Source organism: Dromiciops gliroides, chromosome 1 (genome assembly GCF_019393635.1).
Source record: "Dromiciops gliroides isolate mDroGli1 chromosome 1, mDroGli1.pri, whole genome shotgun sequence".
In the NCBI taxonomy this organism is placed as follows: domain Eukaryota; kingdom Metazoa; phylum Chordata; class Mammalia; order Microbiotheria; family Microbiotheriidae; genus Dromiciops; species Dromiciops gliroides.
This window is the reverse complement of record NC_057861.1, coordinates 262,316,536-262,334,339: the sequence shown is the minus strand read 5'-3', so window position 1 is coordinate 262,334,339 and position 17,804 is coordinate 262,316,536. Positions and strand designations below refer to the sequence as shown.

The window sequence follows — 17,804 nt, the reverse complement described above, 5'->3', positions numbered from 1 at the left end:
GATTTTCTCCACCTTTGTTCAGCAGCATATGTGTAGGAATGAAAGTGGCAGATAGTGGGGAAAAGGCTATCCTGCCTAAGCATGAGGTGTTACAAAAAGGGGACAAGGGAATCAAGAGAAGAGAATAATGTAGAGCTAAACTGATTCTCAAGAGTTTAAGCTGGGGAAAGGACAGTGGAGCTAATGCAAGGGTCATGTCCGGGAGAGAATTCTGGGGTCAAGGTAAAAGTGGCATGTGAATAGATTGTGATCAGAGAAGAGAATTTCAGAATTGATGAATGAGAGTGGTGATGGCAAGATCAAGGGTATGACCATCTTTGTGTGTTTGTGAGGTGGGGTGGAGAAGTAGGACATGGGAAATGAGTAAGTTGAGGTTAGGGTGTTTGAGTGAAGCTCAGTATATATGTTGAAATCCCTTAGTATGAGGCCAGGAGTTGGGGAGGAAAGATTTGAAAGATTAAGCCAGGGACTGAATTTATTTAGCAAAATAGGGGAATGTTTTCAAGGTCTGTAGAAAACAGCTACCAATATTTTGATTAGGTGGTAGGTATGAACTGAGTGAATCTCTTAGGAGATGTTATTGACTGGTGGTGGTAGGAGGAGAACACAGAAGTGGCAAGGAGGAGCAATGATTCCTACTTTTCCTCTTGGACAGTGAGTGTGGTTAGGGGGTAAATGAGGTAAAGTAAAGTAAGGTCAAGAAGGCTATGTTATCAGGACGGAAGCCAGATTTCGTGAAATATAGATGATGAAAGGAGTGAGAAAGGATAGAATTTAGGATGAAAAGTTTTTAGTGTGTCAAGGTTTCAGTCCTCAATTCTTTCTAATATCATATCTCAAAACACTAAAATAAAGGAGGAGGCTGCTGATCCAGCAGGGCACTTGAGCATAATCACTCTAGGTTCAGCTCTTGAACCAAGATGGAGAATCAACCCAGGCCTATACCTATAACACCCTTCTCTCCAAGGATGTCTCCCCTTAAATTCCGGGGTTCCTGGTCCTAGGGCTGCTCCCAAGGTGTCCCCTGCATCCTAACCGTGGATTCAGCTTCTTAGAGGGAGGCCCTTCTCATCAAGTGGTTTCCATGGAGGCAAGGCGGGAGATAGGAGGGGATACCCCAACACCGCGGGAGTGGGTGAAATAAGGTCAATGCCCTCAGCACGCACACGGATGCAGGTTACTCTAGCAATAGCAACACCTTCTCGGCCCATCAGCCTTTCAGAATTCGTACCTCCGCTCCGCCAGTCCCCAGTCTATGCGCTCTCCCATAGAGCATGCGCGCGAGTCTTGGGCGCCCTGGTTAATCTGGCCATGGGGGAAGGGGGTAGGGGGAGATAGGAGGAGGTCGCGGGGCTGAGAGGGTGCACGCGCGCGCGCAGTCGCCTGCCTCTAGACCCCTTCGTCTTCAACCAATCCGAGGATTAGAAAGAAGGGGGAGCTATTGTGACATGAGGGGTGGGGTCGTCCGACAGAGGGGGAATGAAGGCGGGGGGCGGGGTGTAGGAGGGGTGGGAAATGGGCGTCCCCTCGCTACCTCCGAGCCCACGCCATGGACCTGCCGGAAGGGGGGCCGCCGCTGCCGCCGCCCCCGCCGCCGCCGGCGCCGCGCGCTCTCGAGCCTGGGCGCGCGCGCCTGGTCGAGGGAGGGTCCGGGAAACGATCCTCGCATGCCCTCTGTAAGGAGGCCGCCCTCCCCCGCTCCCTTCCGGTTCCGAAGCTGGTTGTCGGTTGAGCCCGGTGTATGTGCGGTAACAACATGTCGGCGCCGCTCCCTGCCATAGTGCCCGCAGCCAGGAAGGCAAGCGCCGCGGTGAGTGTCTGGGGGCAGGAGGGGAGCGGCGGCGGCGGGGGCATAGGGACCTTTGGGGGCTTCGTAGCCCCTCCGCTTGGGGTCTCATCCCTGCCTGGTCTTGGTGGACGCTTCTCCCTGGGGCGCCTCGGCCGCCGGGCTCGGTCCCCCGGGGGTGAGGCTGCCCCCGGCCCCGGGTGTCTTCTGCATTGCGGAGGCGGGCGGGACCCGGAGACGGCCCCCCCAGCTATGCTGTCCCCCATCTCGCTGCTTGTTTTATCGGGTTCGCGAGGGCGAGGGGGAAGGGGTTTTTATTGAATTCTTATTTAATCAAACTCCCGTGACTTCTTCAAGTGGACTCTGGAGCGCAGTTTGTGCTCAGAACGAAGTCGTGTCCCCCCCCCCCCCCTTTTACCTCCCCCCCTGCAGTTTCACCGAAGTTCCCGGTAATAGCTGCCTCTGCCCCCCCCCCCCCCCGGTTGTTCGAGGCCAGGGATAAATCAGTCCTCATTCGGGCTCTTGTCTTTCTCAAAAAAAATCCAGAGGAATCTAGAAAGGAAATGCTTCTCGTGAGACTGAGCAGTGCTGGGTTGGGGAATGCTATCTATTCCGGAGAGTTTAAAACGCAAGTTGCCTTGAGGAAAAGCCCCTTAAGGAATGTGTGGAGGAAAATTCTGCAGTTAGATGCGGAGATCTTTTTAACCCTGAAAACTGTGTTTAATATTTTATGAATGTACCTAGTTTAACATAGCAGCCAGAGATTTTTCTCGGTAGAGTAGGTTATTTTGCACTTAGGTGTTTTTTTTTTTTTGGTGGGAAGATTTATCGCACTTTACAAACATAAATTAATTAATTCTCTGTACTCCAGGGAGAGAAGTAGAAAGGAAGTATTAGGGCCATTTTAGATGAGGCCCAAGGAGCTTAATTAATTGGCTGAAGATATTACAGTAAATTTCAGGGGAGCTGGGAATAGGATTTGAAAGTCTTGATTTTATGCCATAATTAAAAACAAACAAACAAACAAAAACTATTGTGTTGTAATGATTCCCTGTGGTTTATTTAGGTGTTGCTTAATTTTAATTTTTGCTGTTTTGTTCTAGGTTATTTTTCTTCATGGATTAGGAGACACGGGGTAGGTACTAAGGAGCAGTAGTAATAAAACTATAGTTTACAAACTAGCTTGTTATTTTAAAAAATATATAGAAAACAGTCTATATTAAGTGATTATGACATTGTATAAAGTTTTTTGTTAGAAATTTTAAATGAGTAAAATAACACATAAGCCTTTCTTTGAACCAGCTGGTGGAGTGGACATAGTGCTGGGCCTGAAATCAGGAAGATGAGAGTTTAAATCTGGCCTCAGACAATTCCTAGTTATGTGACCCTAGGCTAGTCACTTAACCTCTGTTTGCCTGAGTTTCCTCACCCATAAAATGGGGATAATAATGGCACCTATTTGGGTTATTGTGAGGATAAAATGGGATAATGTTTATAAAGCTCTTACCACCATGCCTTACACTTAGAAGACACTTAATAAATGCCTGTTTCCTTCCTTTCCCTTGCCTTTGTTATTCAAATCAACATCCCTCAGATCCTTGAGATAAGCATATTGGAGACATTTAGGCTCTGCTTTAGACTGATGCTACTCTCTAGAAGTTTATAATTTAGTGGAAAGAAGGGAAAAGTGCACAAAATAAACAGTGGAGTGGGACATGGAAGTACAGGCTACAAGTTCTATGAGAAATTTGAGTAGGGAGAGATCCCTTGAAAGAAGGCATCATTGGGACTTGAAGGAAGGGACATTAAAAGAGGTGGTGACAATGTCATGCCCTTTTACAGGCTTGAAAATTGATGCTTAGGAGAAAAAAAGAATAGAAACTGGTCTGGTTAGGCTGGAATCTATATTATTTAAAGGGAGGCTGAGATAAGGTTTGTAATCAGATTGAGGAATATCTTAAATGCCAGAAATCAATCAGGAGTTTGTTCAACAGGCAAATGAGAAGCTACTCAACATTTTTGGTTAGAGAAGTGGCATGATATTATTCAGGTTATTTGAGTATGAACAGTGGATTAGTGAAGGGATAGACTAGAGGCAAGAAGACCAACTAGGATACTGATAAGTTAGGGGGAAGTTGAGAGCATTAAACCACAGCAGTTGCAGTGTGTTTGGAGAAGGGCTGAATATGAGAGTTTGCATGGGTAGAAAGGAGTGGATTTGGCAACTAATTGAATTTGTAGGGTGAAAGAGACAAAAGTTTAAGATGACACCAAGGTTATCAGACTGAGTAAGCATGATAATGCCATTAACAGAACCTAGGGGGAGAGGAGAAGGTTTAGGGGAGCAGAGGTAAGTTCAGTTTTAGACCTTTGAGGTCCCAGTGGGAAATCCATGTGGAAATATATAGCAGCTAGTTGGAAATGTAGTATTTAAGCTCTGGGGAAGAGGTTGGGATTTGGGAGTCATGTGTTCCAGAGGTGGTGATTAAAGTCAGGGCAGTAGATTAACTCACTAACAAGGAAAGATAGTGGTAAATTTGAAGACAAGGAAAAATTAGAGGCAACATGTGACCCATGGTGCTCCCGATGAAAGATCCTTAGAGAGTTTAGAAATAACATTCTGATCTCTTGAAACTATGAAAGGTTGTTTTAAAGAGTAGGAGAGTCAAACTCTCCAAATCTGTTAGAATGTTTAAAAACACTGAGACTCAAGTAACTACGAGGCAGGAAGGACTATACTTCATTGTAGTACAACCCCTAATTTTACAAATCAGAAAACACTGAGAGATTGCTTGAGGCCCACACAACCCATCAAGAGTCTTGGCTAATTCTACTTATCTTTTGCCATCTTTTATTTTGAACTTTCTCTTTTTGCTTGACTTGTAATAGTAATAATTAGCATTTACATAGTACTTTAAGGTTTGCAAAGCACTATACATATGTTATCTCATTAGATCCTTAATAACAGCTCCTTTCCCATTTTATAGATGAGGAAACTGAGGCTGAGAGAGGTTAAGTTACAGGCCCTGGGTCACACAACTAATGAATGTTTATTTGATTATTTTATGAAATCTTTTGAAACCACATGAGAAATGAACAACGATAAGACAAAACCAAAAGGAAGAAAAATGAATAAAATTAGAAACAAAACAGCTCCTTAATTCTAATGTCTAAAGTGAAAGGATTGAACTTTGTAACCTCTAAGGACCTTTCCAGATTGAAAAACTCTGAGGTTCCAGATATTCTATGTGGCTACAAGATTAAGGATTTACATAACCTTTACATTGTCCTTTGCTTTGTTTAAGTAAAAGGGTAGCTGGATTTTTCCCAGCAGCTAGGCCTGTGTTGTGAAAGTGACAGGCTGCTATTGCCAAAGAGGACCCTCATTGAAAAACTGGTCTAACTAAACTTACTTGTATAGTCAAAACCATGGAAGTTTTAAAGGTAGAGGACATTTGCAATGAAATGATTGGATTTAGCAATGAATCTGATTTGTTGGATGAAAAGAGGAATGTCAAAGATGATTCGAAGGCTATAATCCTGTGTGAGGATGGTAGTACAATTAACAGAACTAGTGGGAAGGTAGCTTACAAATTCATAGTTAGAATTTCCAGGCATTATGAACTGCTTTGAGCAACTTTAAGACCAATCATAGTGAACTGGAAAAGGAAGAACAGGCTTGGTTAATAGCATAAGGAATTTCTGTAGCTCGAAAAAGAAGGCTGATCTGTCAAAGCTACTATGTTACAACATCATATGGTAGGTAGTGTCCTGTGAAGAGCAGCCCCCCCCCCCCCATTCTTTGTTAATGCTAGAGCAAAAGAGAGGGCAAAGGAAAGTATATTTGGCCAAATACTGAAAAGGAAATAGTGACCTGTTAGTTGGTTTTTTAACCCTTTTACTAATTCTACAGCCTAAGCACAACCTAGTAATTTTGGAAGAGGCATCAGACATTCAAATTAAAAAAGGCTAGGCTGGGTAGTTTTGTAAGCTTGAAACAAAATAGTCATACAGACATTTAATAGACTAACTTCATTGTCATTTCGTACTCTTGAGTAATATCTAGTATAAGATTTTTGGGGGAAATTTTTAGTTTAAAATTTTTAATATGTAATATATCTTATTATTACATAAGAGCTTTAAAATAAAACATAATTTTAAAATACAATTAAATTCGCATGGGTTTTCTATATAGTAGATTACTCACATGTAAAATGAGGATAATGATAGCACCTATCTCTCAAGGTTATTGTGAGGACAAAATGAGATAATATTTGTAAAGTGCTTTGCAAACCTGAGAGTTTTATTATAAATGCTATTATTATGAGGCCTAAAGGCATTTTTAGAAGGTAAAAACTTGTCTATTGAATCAGTTCTGATTTTCAGTGATTTGTACTGCTTTCCATTGGAATGGGTTACTGAGAGCTGACTAAATCACACAGAAATCATAGCATCACCACAGTCAGTTACTAATAAAGTGAATTTTGCTTCTGGAAATCATAGAGACCTGGCTTAGTTGATATTATGCTAAATAATAACTGGTATTTATACAGCTCTTTAAGGTTTGCAAATAGCTTTACAAATATTATCTCATTTTATCCACACAACAGCCTTGAGAGGAAGGTGCTATTATCCCCATTTTTTACAGATGAGGAAACTAAGGCAGGTTAAGTGACTTGTCCAGGGTCACACGCAGAGTATCTGAGTCAGGATTTGGACCTGGGTCTTCCTGACTCCAGGTCCATTGTTCTATCCACTAGGCCACATGTATGCTGCCTAGTGTATACATATAATTAATGCTACACCAATTCTCATTTTGTTTATTTTTTTGGTGGGGGGGATATTCTAAGCTAAATCTTCAATACTGTGCTAGATACACAATTTCCATTTTCAGGAGTTACACAGTATGCTATGAATGGTGAAGTTGTCGGTTATGTTTGGTCAGCAGGGTAAAGCAAAGTATTCTGAGGGGAAAGATATAGTAGATAGTTAAATGTTTAAGTACATTAATTTCTCAATTAACTGAGATGTTTGAGGAATAGTTAAAGCTAATTGAAATTGTTTCATTTGGGACTACATAAGTCTTTTTTCTTTTCAGCCCATTTTTCTTGCAAATATTTCTATAAAGTATTAGTTACGTTGTAATTAACAAATGACCTGTGATGCTTTGAGGTCATTATTTTGAAGATCAGTACTTGTATAAAGGTATAGATGAGAAGCATTAGGATTTTTCATTAGATATCTAGTGCAGAAAGTCGACTAAATACCTAATGTGAGCTTCTTTTCTTAATGTTCCTTTTTCCTAAAAAGGAAGGAAAATAAAAATTTTGGATAGCAAGGAACTTTTTGGTTTGGGGATTAGTTAGTTGGGGTTTTAATGCTTTAAACATCATGCATTTCTATAATATGCAGTCACTAAGAGACATAGGTGAACCATGCGTATATAACTGTCATACTGAATTTTTTTTAGACATTCAGAATGAGAAGCTGAGTGCCTTTTTTTTTTTTTTTTTTGCAGGGCAATGGGGTTTAAGTGACTTGCCCAGGGTCACACAGCTAGTAAGTGTCTGAGGCTGGGTTTGAACTCAGGTCCTCCTGAATCCAAGGCTAGTGCCTTATCCATTGTGCCACCTAGCTGCCCCCCTGAGTGTCTTTTTATTAAATTTTTTAGACTGCTCATGCACATAGTTAATATTGACTTAGTATAGTATTGTATAGTGGAAAGAGGACTGGATTTGTCTGTGGACCTGGGTTTGAATCCCTGCTCTGTACCATTTATTATTTCCATGACAGTGGGTAAATCGCCTTATCTCTGTTCTCTGTTTCCTCATCTGCAAAATGAGAATTTGGACTGCATAATCTCTTAAGACTCTAACTCTAAATCTTATGATTATAACATGAAAGTTTTTCATTGTTTTTAGCAACTAGAGCCAAGAGATATTTGCTGATACATACCATTTGGGTTACTATTATAGGACATTTTTGTGTTATGAGACTAGGTATATGCTTCATTTTGATGATAATTTGCATTTATGTCATATAGAACAATTCTTAAGGTCACTTAAGATTGTTTCCAAATTTCTCTATATCTCTATCTATCTCAGGATAGGAGTGTAGAGAATTAAAACCCTCGCAGAAATTGTCAGGGTGATAGTTGCTGATCACACATAATAAAAATTTGACTCTTTAAAATTGTTAAATGCGGGGGCAGCTAGGTGGCACAGTGGATAGAGCACCGGCCCTGGAGTCAGAAGTACCTGAGTTCAAATCTGGCCTCAGACACTTAACACTTACTAGCTGAGTGACCTCGGGCAAGTCACTTAACCCCAATTGCCTCACTAAAAAACAAAAAAGATATTAAAATTGTTAAATGCCCTTTTACTTTGGAGTGCTGGTTTGCAACCCTATATTTTTAAACAATACTTTATTTTTTCCCAACTATGTTTAAAAACAATTTTTGACATTCCTTAGAATTTTTTTTACTTCCCAATTCTCTTCTCTCTTCCTTCCCTCCTTCCCCCTTCCTTGAGACAGTAAGTAATTTGATATAGATTATATATATGCAATCATGCAAAACATTTCCATGAAATATGAAAAATGTAAACGAAAACACAGGCCACAGAAAAATCCACAAAAAAAGGTGAAAAAGTATGCTTCTATCTGCATTCAAACTCCATAAGTTCTTTTTCTGGAGGGAGAAATAATTTTTCATCATGAGACCTTCTAGATGTCTTTGTAAAGCCTAAAATTCTAGCTGTGATGTTTAAAATCTAATGTGTGGTCACCTGACCTGACCCCAGTATGGGGGAGAAACTAGCTAAGATTTACTGATCAATTCAGAAAGAGTTTAGGCTGTTAAGTATGTATTAAAGTGTATTAGAAGTTAGTGAAGAGAAGAGAGGAAAAACAGCCTTCATCTAGCTATCTAAGAGAGTGGGCGTGTTCCACTTTTCCCACATCTCCATCAACATTGATCATTTTCCTTTTATGTCATATTAGTCAATGTGATAGGTGTGAAGTGGTACCTCAGAGCATTGCAACTCTTTAAAATTAATGATAACTTTGTTTCAGGCACTCGATTTTGAAATGTAGATGGTTCAAAGAATAATTTGGGGGGAGGCAATAAGGGTTAAGTGACTTGCCCAGGGTCACACAGCTAGTAAGTGTCAGGTGTCTGAGGTCAAATTTGAACTCAAGTCTTCCTGAATCCAAGGCCGGTGCTTTATCCACTGTGCCACCTAGCTGCTCCCAAAGAGTAATTTTTTAGACATTTGTTGGGACTTAATAAGAGTAGTTTCCTATTAGTAATTAGGTCATAGAGAAACTTTATAAGTCCTGCAAGTTCATCTGAGGTTTTTAGGTAGGTTTAAGCTGCCCATGTTTAATGATAAGATTGAATTGGGGTAGAGTGTCAGTGGAAGGGAAAGGAATAAGTTCCTCTATATAGTACCTACTATCTCCCAGGCACTTTTTACAGATATTATCTCATTTGATCTTCACAACAACCTTCAAAGTAGTTACTCTTGTTGTCCCCATTTTACATTTGAGGAAACTGAGGCAAACAGATTAAGTGATTTGCCTAACGTTATGCAGCTAGTGTCTAGGGACACATTTGAACTCCAGTATTTCTGACTCCAGGCCCTGGAATCCATCTACTCTTGCCATGAGCTGCCTCTGCAAGAATATGCTAGTATGTCTTTATTCAGTGCTAGCTGAAGTTTAGGTAGGTAGAGGTTATTTTGCTTATATTTAAAATTGTACGTATAATGGAGAAGAAAGCCTAAAAATTGAATACAAATAGGTTTAATTTTCAACTGAAATGCATGTTATAGTGTAAATAATTGCAGCTGGCATTTATATTGCACTTTAAAGATTTCAAAGTGCTTTACATACAGTATCTGACTTGATCTTCACAAGAACACCATGAGCTATTATCATCTCCAATTTAGAGATGTTGAAACTCTGGCTGAGAGAGGTTAACTGACTTAACACTGGTCACATAGTAAGTGTCTGAGACAAGTTGTGAACTCATTCTAAGCCCAGCATTTTCTGCATTCTGGCATGTAGCTGCCTCATAATTTTATAACATTTTAAAGAAATAGCCAAACTTTCTTCATAACCCTAGAGCAAATCATCTAGAAGATCATATTCTGTCTCTGGATAAACTAGTGATTTTGGTGGTTCTTAACTGTAAAATAAGTGAATTAGAATCTCAGGAGTTGAAGGGATTTCAGAACCCCCCTAGACCTGCCTGAAAAAGAATTTCTTCTGGTGTATTTTATAAGTGGTTTTCCAGCGTTTGCTTGAAGATCTCCAGAAAGGGCAAATTTGGGACAACCTATTTCATTTTTGGATAGCTCTGATTGTTAGGACTTTTTTCTATGCTGCAAGCCAAAATTAGCCTCTTTACAACTTGTACCCATTGTTCCTGGTTCTACCTTCTTCCTTCTGTCTTCCTTTTGACAATCCATCAAATACTTGAAGACATCTATTGTGTTTCTCCTGTCTCCTTTTCTTCAGGTTAAACATCCCATTCCTTCAGCCTCTTCTTATCTTAAGGCCCCTTTTTGTATTCTGATTTTATTCTTCAACCTATCAAGTTTTTCCTAAAATGTGGCATCCATGTGATGCCATTTCCCTTCTAATGCTCAAATTCTTTAATTCTGTTAATCTCATTTTGGGTAAAATTTGGAGCAAGACAAAAAACCTGACTTGAAACTTCTCCTTATTTGCAACTCTCCTTGGAGTACCAAAACTGCTACTTTGACTTCAGTTTAAAATCTTTTGGCTGTAGAGCTGTGAGCTTATATGAAAAAAGAACAGTGTGCTTTTATGGAAGAAAAGCTGTGAAAGGGAAACACATGGTTCATAGTTAAAAATGGCAACAGTGGTTAAAATAAATTGGGCAGGATCAGATTAGGATTAGGAGGTCAGAAAGCAGAAGTGAAAGATATAAGTGGGTTTTGGTTCTGTTTATATAAGCCACATGTTGGATTGTGAAGAATTCAGTTTCTTAACCATGTCAAATAATATTGCTAAGTATTAGAACTGACGAGTAATTGTGGGGAAAAGGAGTTTACATTTAGAAATAAAGGGGGGAAAAAGAGGAATGTTCATCAACCAATATGTTGGATTTTTGCATCTCTTTCAGTCCTTTCATTTGAGAATTAGCACAGTGCTAATAAATAGTTCTTTGTAATTTAATAAATACTCTTATCTTTGTTGAAGTTTTTGTACTGAAATGATTATCTAAGCTCATGGAGAAATTTAATTTCTGTCATTTCCTACTATTAGGTGATTTTTCCCCATTTTTTCCTGAGAAATTTTCCCTTTATTGAAAATTATTGAATTGAAATTATTGAAAAAATTATTGAAAACAACCAAAATACTTAAAGTAATGTAGATTTGAAAGTGTTACTGTAGGATATTTTATGAGACTATAACCTTTTTTTTGTCAGAGGTTGTCCTTCTAATAGTACTACTGCAACAAATGAAGTTTGTAGGTAAAATAGAATATAATTTGTAAGGAAAGTAAGAGAATTTTTGACATCAATTCTTCAGTTTACCCCCTAAGGCTTTGTAGACATTGTAACCAGTATTGGAGAGATAGACAGAAGAGATTGAGACAGAACTACAGCAATCGTTTCTTTCTTTTTTTTTTTTTTTTGGGTGAGGCAGTCGGGTTAAGTGACTTGCCCAGGGTCACACAGCTAATAAGTATCTAGTGTCATGTCGGAGGCTGGATTTGAACTCAGGTCCTCCTGAATTCCAGGGCCAGTGCTCTATCCTCTGCACCACCAAGCTGCCCCAATAGTTTCACTTTTTATTTTTTTCTCCATATCTTCCCTCTTACAGGGAGGGGAGAAAAAACCAAAGCCTTTGTGAACCAATAGCCCATTAGCTATGTCAGTAGGAATTGTTTCAGGAGAAACACGTGGAAAAACTTGGTTTTTTACAAGAGAAATGAATATGCATGTGGAACCCTGTGCAAGTGCAAGGAGTTCACTATCCAAACCGAAGCTTTGCATATTTATGAGATCATAACAAAGAAGGGAGGAGAAAGAGCAGTCCCCTCCCAAATGGGAGTAGCATGGCAGGAGGAAAGGGGTGGGGGACACACCTTGGAAAGTACTAATGTTGGGGGGGGGCGGAGAGGCAGCCTGGCGGCACAGTGGATAGAGCATGGGGCCTTGGATTCAGGAGGACCTGAGTTCAAATCCAGCCTCAGACACTTGACACTTACTAGCTGTGTGACCCTGGGCAAGTCACTTAACCCTCATTGCCCTGCAAAAAGAAAAGAAAAGGGGGGGGGGTGGAAGGAAAGGACTAAATTCCCTCCCAAAGGGGAGGAGAAATCATGAATAAGTAAGATGGCAAAAGCAACATTCTTTTCCCTTGGGAACTGCTATGGAATGGACAAATCACAGAATTTCAGAGTAAAACAACTCAGTGTTTGTGCAGCTCACCTGTATAGGGTCCCTATTCATCTTTTTTTTTTTTTAGTGAGGCAATTGGGGTCACACAGCTAGTAAGTGTCAAGTGTCTGAGGTTGAATTTGAACTCAGGTCCGCCTGACTCCAGGGCCGGTGCTCTATCCACTGCGCCACCTAGCTGCCCCCCCCTATTCATCTTTAATTGAAGGCCTCCCATGAGGAGAAACTGGTCTCCCAGGACAGACCATTGAACTTTCTGATGACCTTGAATAGTTAGGAAATATTTTCCTGCCATCAAGACTGGATGTTTCTTTTTTTAAAAACTTTAATTTAGAATTTTCCCCAAGTTACATGTAAGAAAAGAAAAAAGAATTTCACATTGATTTTTTTTTTTTTTTTAGTGAGGCAATTGGGGTTAAGTGACTTGCCCAGGGTCACACAGCTAGTAGGTGTTAAGTGTCTGAGGCCCGATTTGAACTCAGGTACTCCTGACTCCAGGGCCGGTGCTCTATCCACTGCGCCACCTAGCTGCCCCCACATTGATTTTTAAAAACTTTATGTTCTGAATTTTCTTCCTTCCTCTTTAACTCTCCCTATGCAATCAAGCAATTCAATATGTTATCTATCCATGTGCAGTTATGCAAAACATCTTCACATTAGTCACTTTCTGAAAGAAAATAGACAAAATAACTTTAGAAAGAGGAACTAACAAATACCATCAGAAGACTGAATGTTTCTCTTTGCAAACTTCTTATTCTGGGGACAAGGAGAGATCAGGCTTCATTACTTTTCCATATGACGACCTTTCAGATTCAATCAGGACAGCTCTCATAGTTTTCCCTAACTTCCAAGTCTTTTTTCTTTCAGTCTCAGTATCCAAAAAAACCAAAGACCAGGCTGTGAAAAGGCTCATAATTTTGTCATTTAAAAAAAACCAAAACTCTGCCTAGTATGGTTAAATGTCATCCTTTCAGAATCACTATGGAATGATTTGATCTAGATAGTTGAGGGTTTTTACCCTTTAAAAAAGTAGGGTTTTCTTTAACCTTTTTTGTGCCAGCAATTCCTTTGGCAGTTTTGGAATTTCTTTCTTTCTTTCTTTTTTTTTTTTGGTGAGGCAAATGGGGTTATGTGACTTGCCCAGGATCACACAGCTAGTAAGTGTCAAGTGTCTGAGGTCTGATTTGAACTCAGGTCCTCCTGAATCCAGGGCCGATGCTCTATCTACTGTGCCACCTAGCTGCCCCCAACACTAATTGGAATTTTTAAAAAAGAATTCATAATTGAAGGAAATGCTAACTTTCAGCTAAAAGTTAGTGAAAATAAAGATTTTTTTCCCCCATTAAAGTTCTTGGACCCTCCTGAAATTTGTCCATGTATCCCCTCAGGTTAAAAATCACTACTTTAAATATACACAGTTTTTCCAGGAAAGGTAAGGAGCAAAGGATGTTCCTTTAAAAACAAAGGAGGAGGATTTAATTCTTATTTTCTGACTGAATTATGAAATAGAATATTAAATGAATTGTACTCATTTTCTTTTGACATAAGAGATCGTATGAGGGGAAACATTATAGTGAGAGAACATTAGATTTGGGAATCTTGTTTCTCTCTGATTTTTGGCAGGTTAAACTCTTTAAATGTCATTTTTCTCATTTGTAAAATGAGACTAGTAATATTTTTTTCTTATTTACCATACTAAGTAAGTGTGAATCTAATAAGAAAATATCCCTCTCCTGCAAGCTTAAGTTGCCTCCTGCTGCCTCTAGCTTTAAATATTAACTCTTATGCCTTGTTCTTCACAGTCTGGTTCCAACCTACCTTTCTTATCTTCTTTCATGTTACTCCTTTTTATGAAGTCTGTCTCTTAACCAGATTGTAATAACTATTCCCCAAGACAATATCATCTGTGCTTGGAAAATACTTTCTCTTCATTTCTGTCTTTCAGATTCTTCTGTGGTGCTGATTTAATGAAACCTAGGCAGTCTCTCCTTTGCGAATGCTTTTTTCCACCCTGAAGTTACCTTGCATGAAACTTCTCTATGTACATATATGTATTAGTTAAAATGTAAGCTCCTTGAATACAGATTATGTTTTTGTCTCTGTATTCCTAATGCCTAGCATGGTGTTTCACACATAAATTTTTGTTTGATTTTAATTGAATTGAATCCATGTGAATATATTTTAGAAAATAGTAAAGGTATAAGATATATTTTAGAATATATTTTAGAAAATAGTAAAGGTATAAAAATGTAAGGTATTAGTATATAATGATGATGCTGTAATCCTCTTATAGTGCTCTATTGCTCTATGATAAAAAAAAAAACAACCCTGCTATTGTGTAATCCTTATGTTGACAAGCAGTATGATGTAAGGATTAAGAGATGACTTCACAGTCAGGAAGACCTGGGTTCAAGTGTCCTCCCTGACTGCCACATTGATCTGTGTGACTGTGGGCAAGTCATTTAACCTCTCAGTTCCCCAAGCAACTTTATGAGTAGAAATAGCACTACAATTGGTGAACTGCACTGGTAAAGGGGAGTTCCTCAATGGGAGTTCCACATACCAGTACAGTTACAGGTCGGGAACAACAACAACAAAAATTATATCTATAAGAATCGTAGTTAACTTGTTCCCAAAGCTGAAAGTGGGTTTGGTTTTTTAAACTAATTCGTAAGACTTTTTAAAAAAGTATTGTTCTCTTACCAACTTGACATTTAGTATAAAACATTGTTTATCAAATGACATTCACATAATTTAAAATTTTCTCCATCAGGCATGGATGGGCAGAAGCTTTTGCAGGTATCAAAAGTTCACACATCAAATATATTTGTCCACATGCGTAAGTATTTCTACTTAAACTCCTCCCCCTCTCCCCCTTCCCCCCACCCTCCCATAATTCTAGGAAAGGTTGGAATGGTTTGACTAGGGTGGGATGTGGTGGGGGGAGGGAGCCTCAGGGAAGAAAACCTGTAGCATATTCTTTATCCTTATCCTGAGACTTTAAATTCATCTTGCTGCCAGGACCATAGGTTGGTTGTGCTGTGATGAAAGAGCTACTTTTCCAGAAATGTATTTTGAAGGCAATATTTTAATTACCTTTTGAAGGTATTAAACAGAACAATATAATACTTTAATTGTATCTTTATATAATTCTGTTATTGTACAAGGGAATGTTTTGAAAGATGAAATGATACTGCTTTCTTAATAGGAAATGGAAAAAACCATCATTAGATTGGAAAATTATATTAAGAAATCAGGATACAATAACCACTTAGGTTCACAACTTGAAAGAATTCATTACAATCTGCTGTATCAGGGATCCTTAAACTTTTTCCACTTGCAACCCCTTTTCACCTGAGAAATTTTTACTGACCCCAGTTATATAGGTATATAAAATAGATATATGTAACCTTTTACTGTTGCCAAATTTTTCCTGATCCCTACATTCAGTTACCCACACATCTTAAGCTTCTTGATGGCAGGGACCATGTAATTGTCTTTATATCTTTGCCTCCTATTAGCATTTAAGGAGTGAATATGCAGAAGTCCAAAAATATCCACAATTTGTCTTGTCTTGATTTACAAGTTAGTTTTCTTAAAACAAAGTATCTTGGGCGGCTAGGTGGCTCAGTGGATAGAGCACCGGCCCTGGTGTCAGGAGGACCTGAGTTCAAATCCGGCCTCAGACACTTAACACTTACTAGCTCTGTGACCCTGGGCAAGTCACTTAACCCCAATTGCATCACTAAAAAAAAAAAGAAAAAAAGAAAAAAGTATCTCAAAAAGATTACTGTCAAGCTTACCTAAAGTAATCATTTAAAGTAATACAACCAAAGGATTTGTACAGTTCCTTGTGTTTTATTGTAATGAGATTTGAGCTGTACAGAAAACCTGATTATCTGACCATTTGGAAGGAAAGCAGATTTGAATTTCTCAACCAAGAGAGAGATATCAGTGTAGTAGAAAGAGCATCATGGGGCAGCTAGATGGCGAAGTGGATAGAGCACTGGCCCTGGATTCAGGAGTACCTGAGTTCAAATCCAGCCTCAGACACTTAACACTTACTAGCTGTGTGACCCTGGGCAAGTCACTTAACCCCAATTGCCTCACTAAAAAAAAAAAAAAAAAAAAAAGAGCATCAGGTTTAGAGACAGAAGCCTGACTTTTAAGTTTTACCTTTATCATTTACTCACCTTGTGACTTTAAACAGTCACTTCACCTAAGTCTTGTTTTTTCTCTTCTGTAGAATAAGTAGGGAGTTGAAGTAACTAAGGTCCCTTCTAGCTCTCCATCTATGCTACCATTAATTTTTGTGATTGTTATTTCCTTCAAATGTATATCGTGATTATAAGGATATTAATACATTCTTAGTCTTAGTAGAAGTTTTTCGAGAGTACTTGTAGAAAATAAAGAAGAATGATTTGCAGCTAGCAAGCATATCCTTGTAAGCTGTTTTTGAAAATTTATTCTCAACTATATTAAACGTGTTCCTATTGTTTACATTTTTATTTTGTTAGGCAAGCTGTTTATAAATTCAGCTATCTTTCATTTGAATTATCTCAGATTTAGAATTTATGGAGATGAAATTAATCAACTTTTACTATATTTTGTGTATATTTAAAAGATTTTTTGTTGCATGAAGGATGCTTTGTTCACACATTGGTTTCCATGGTAACCCTGGTTCTTAGAAATATCTAAAAATAAACAATCTCTCACATCTCAGTCTTAGAAAAATCCCTTCCCCTTTAAAAGACATTTTATTAATACTATTTAGTGATTGTGCTTATGCAATTCTGAGCCTTTTTTGTACAAGTATACTTTAAAGCTAAGATTCTTAACTTTGTGTCATAGACCTCTTTGGCAATCTGACGAAACCTATGACTTAATAATAATAATATTTTTTAAAGAATAAAATAAAGTTCATGAGATCACATGTGTAGTAGATCCCCTGAAATCTATCCATGGAACCCCCGCTTAAGAACTCTTGCAATAGAAGCAACACCTGTGAAGACCTGATTTGGATTTATTGAAGAGGTTTGAGCAGTATGTTAAATGAACAAATGAAAAAACATTTATTCAGCACTAAGTATGTGCTATGAACTTTGCAAAGTAGTGATCTTAATCTTATATCCTTAGTATCTTAGTTCTTTTGTAATCACATACTGTGCCATCAGTGAGTCCAGAATCTTTTTGTTCAGTAATGGTTACAGTAACAGTTGATTCGAAGAACTTTTCTATACTTTTTAGAACTAATATTTTCTCACTCCATACTAACAGATATTTATGCTGTTCACAAATGAAATTTCTCTGGTTCATTTTTATACTTTATTTTTCAATTAAACATTAATTTTCTCCTTCCCTTATTTAAAAAAAAAACCACCCTTGAAAAATATAGGTCTACTCAGCCAAAGCAAATTCCCACATCCATGCGCCCAGTATATATTTCATTCATCATCTTGAGTTTATCACCTCTCATTAGTCCCCTGGAATCATAGTTGTTTGTTGCAATAAGCCGAGTTTTGAGTCTTTTGAAGTTGTTTATCTTTACGATGTTGTCATTTAATAAATTATTCTGCTCATTTCAC

At 38.6% G+C, this 17,804-nt stretch overlaps 1 protein-coding gene across 1 annotated transcript in view; it reads left to right on the top strand.

Moving 5' to 3' along the window:
• Positions 1-1,598: 1,598 nt before the first annotated feature.
• Positions 1,599-17,804, top strand: part of LYPLA1 (lysophospholipase 1) — a 37,918-nt gene continuing 21,712 nt past the window's right edge. Inside the window, exons 1-3 of the mRNA XM_043975624.1 lie at positions 1,599-1,810; positions 2,890-2,921; positions 14,993-15,058. Coding sequence (XP_043831559.1) covers positions 1,742-1,810; positions 2,890-2,921; positions 14,993-15,058 — 167 coding nt within the window. The 5' untranslated portion in view covers positions 1,599-1,741. The remainder of the gene's footprint in view (positions 1,811-2,889; positions 2,922-14,992; positions 15,059-17,804) is intronic.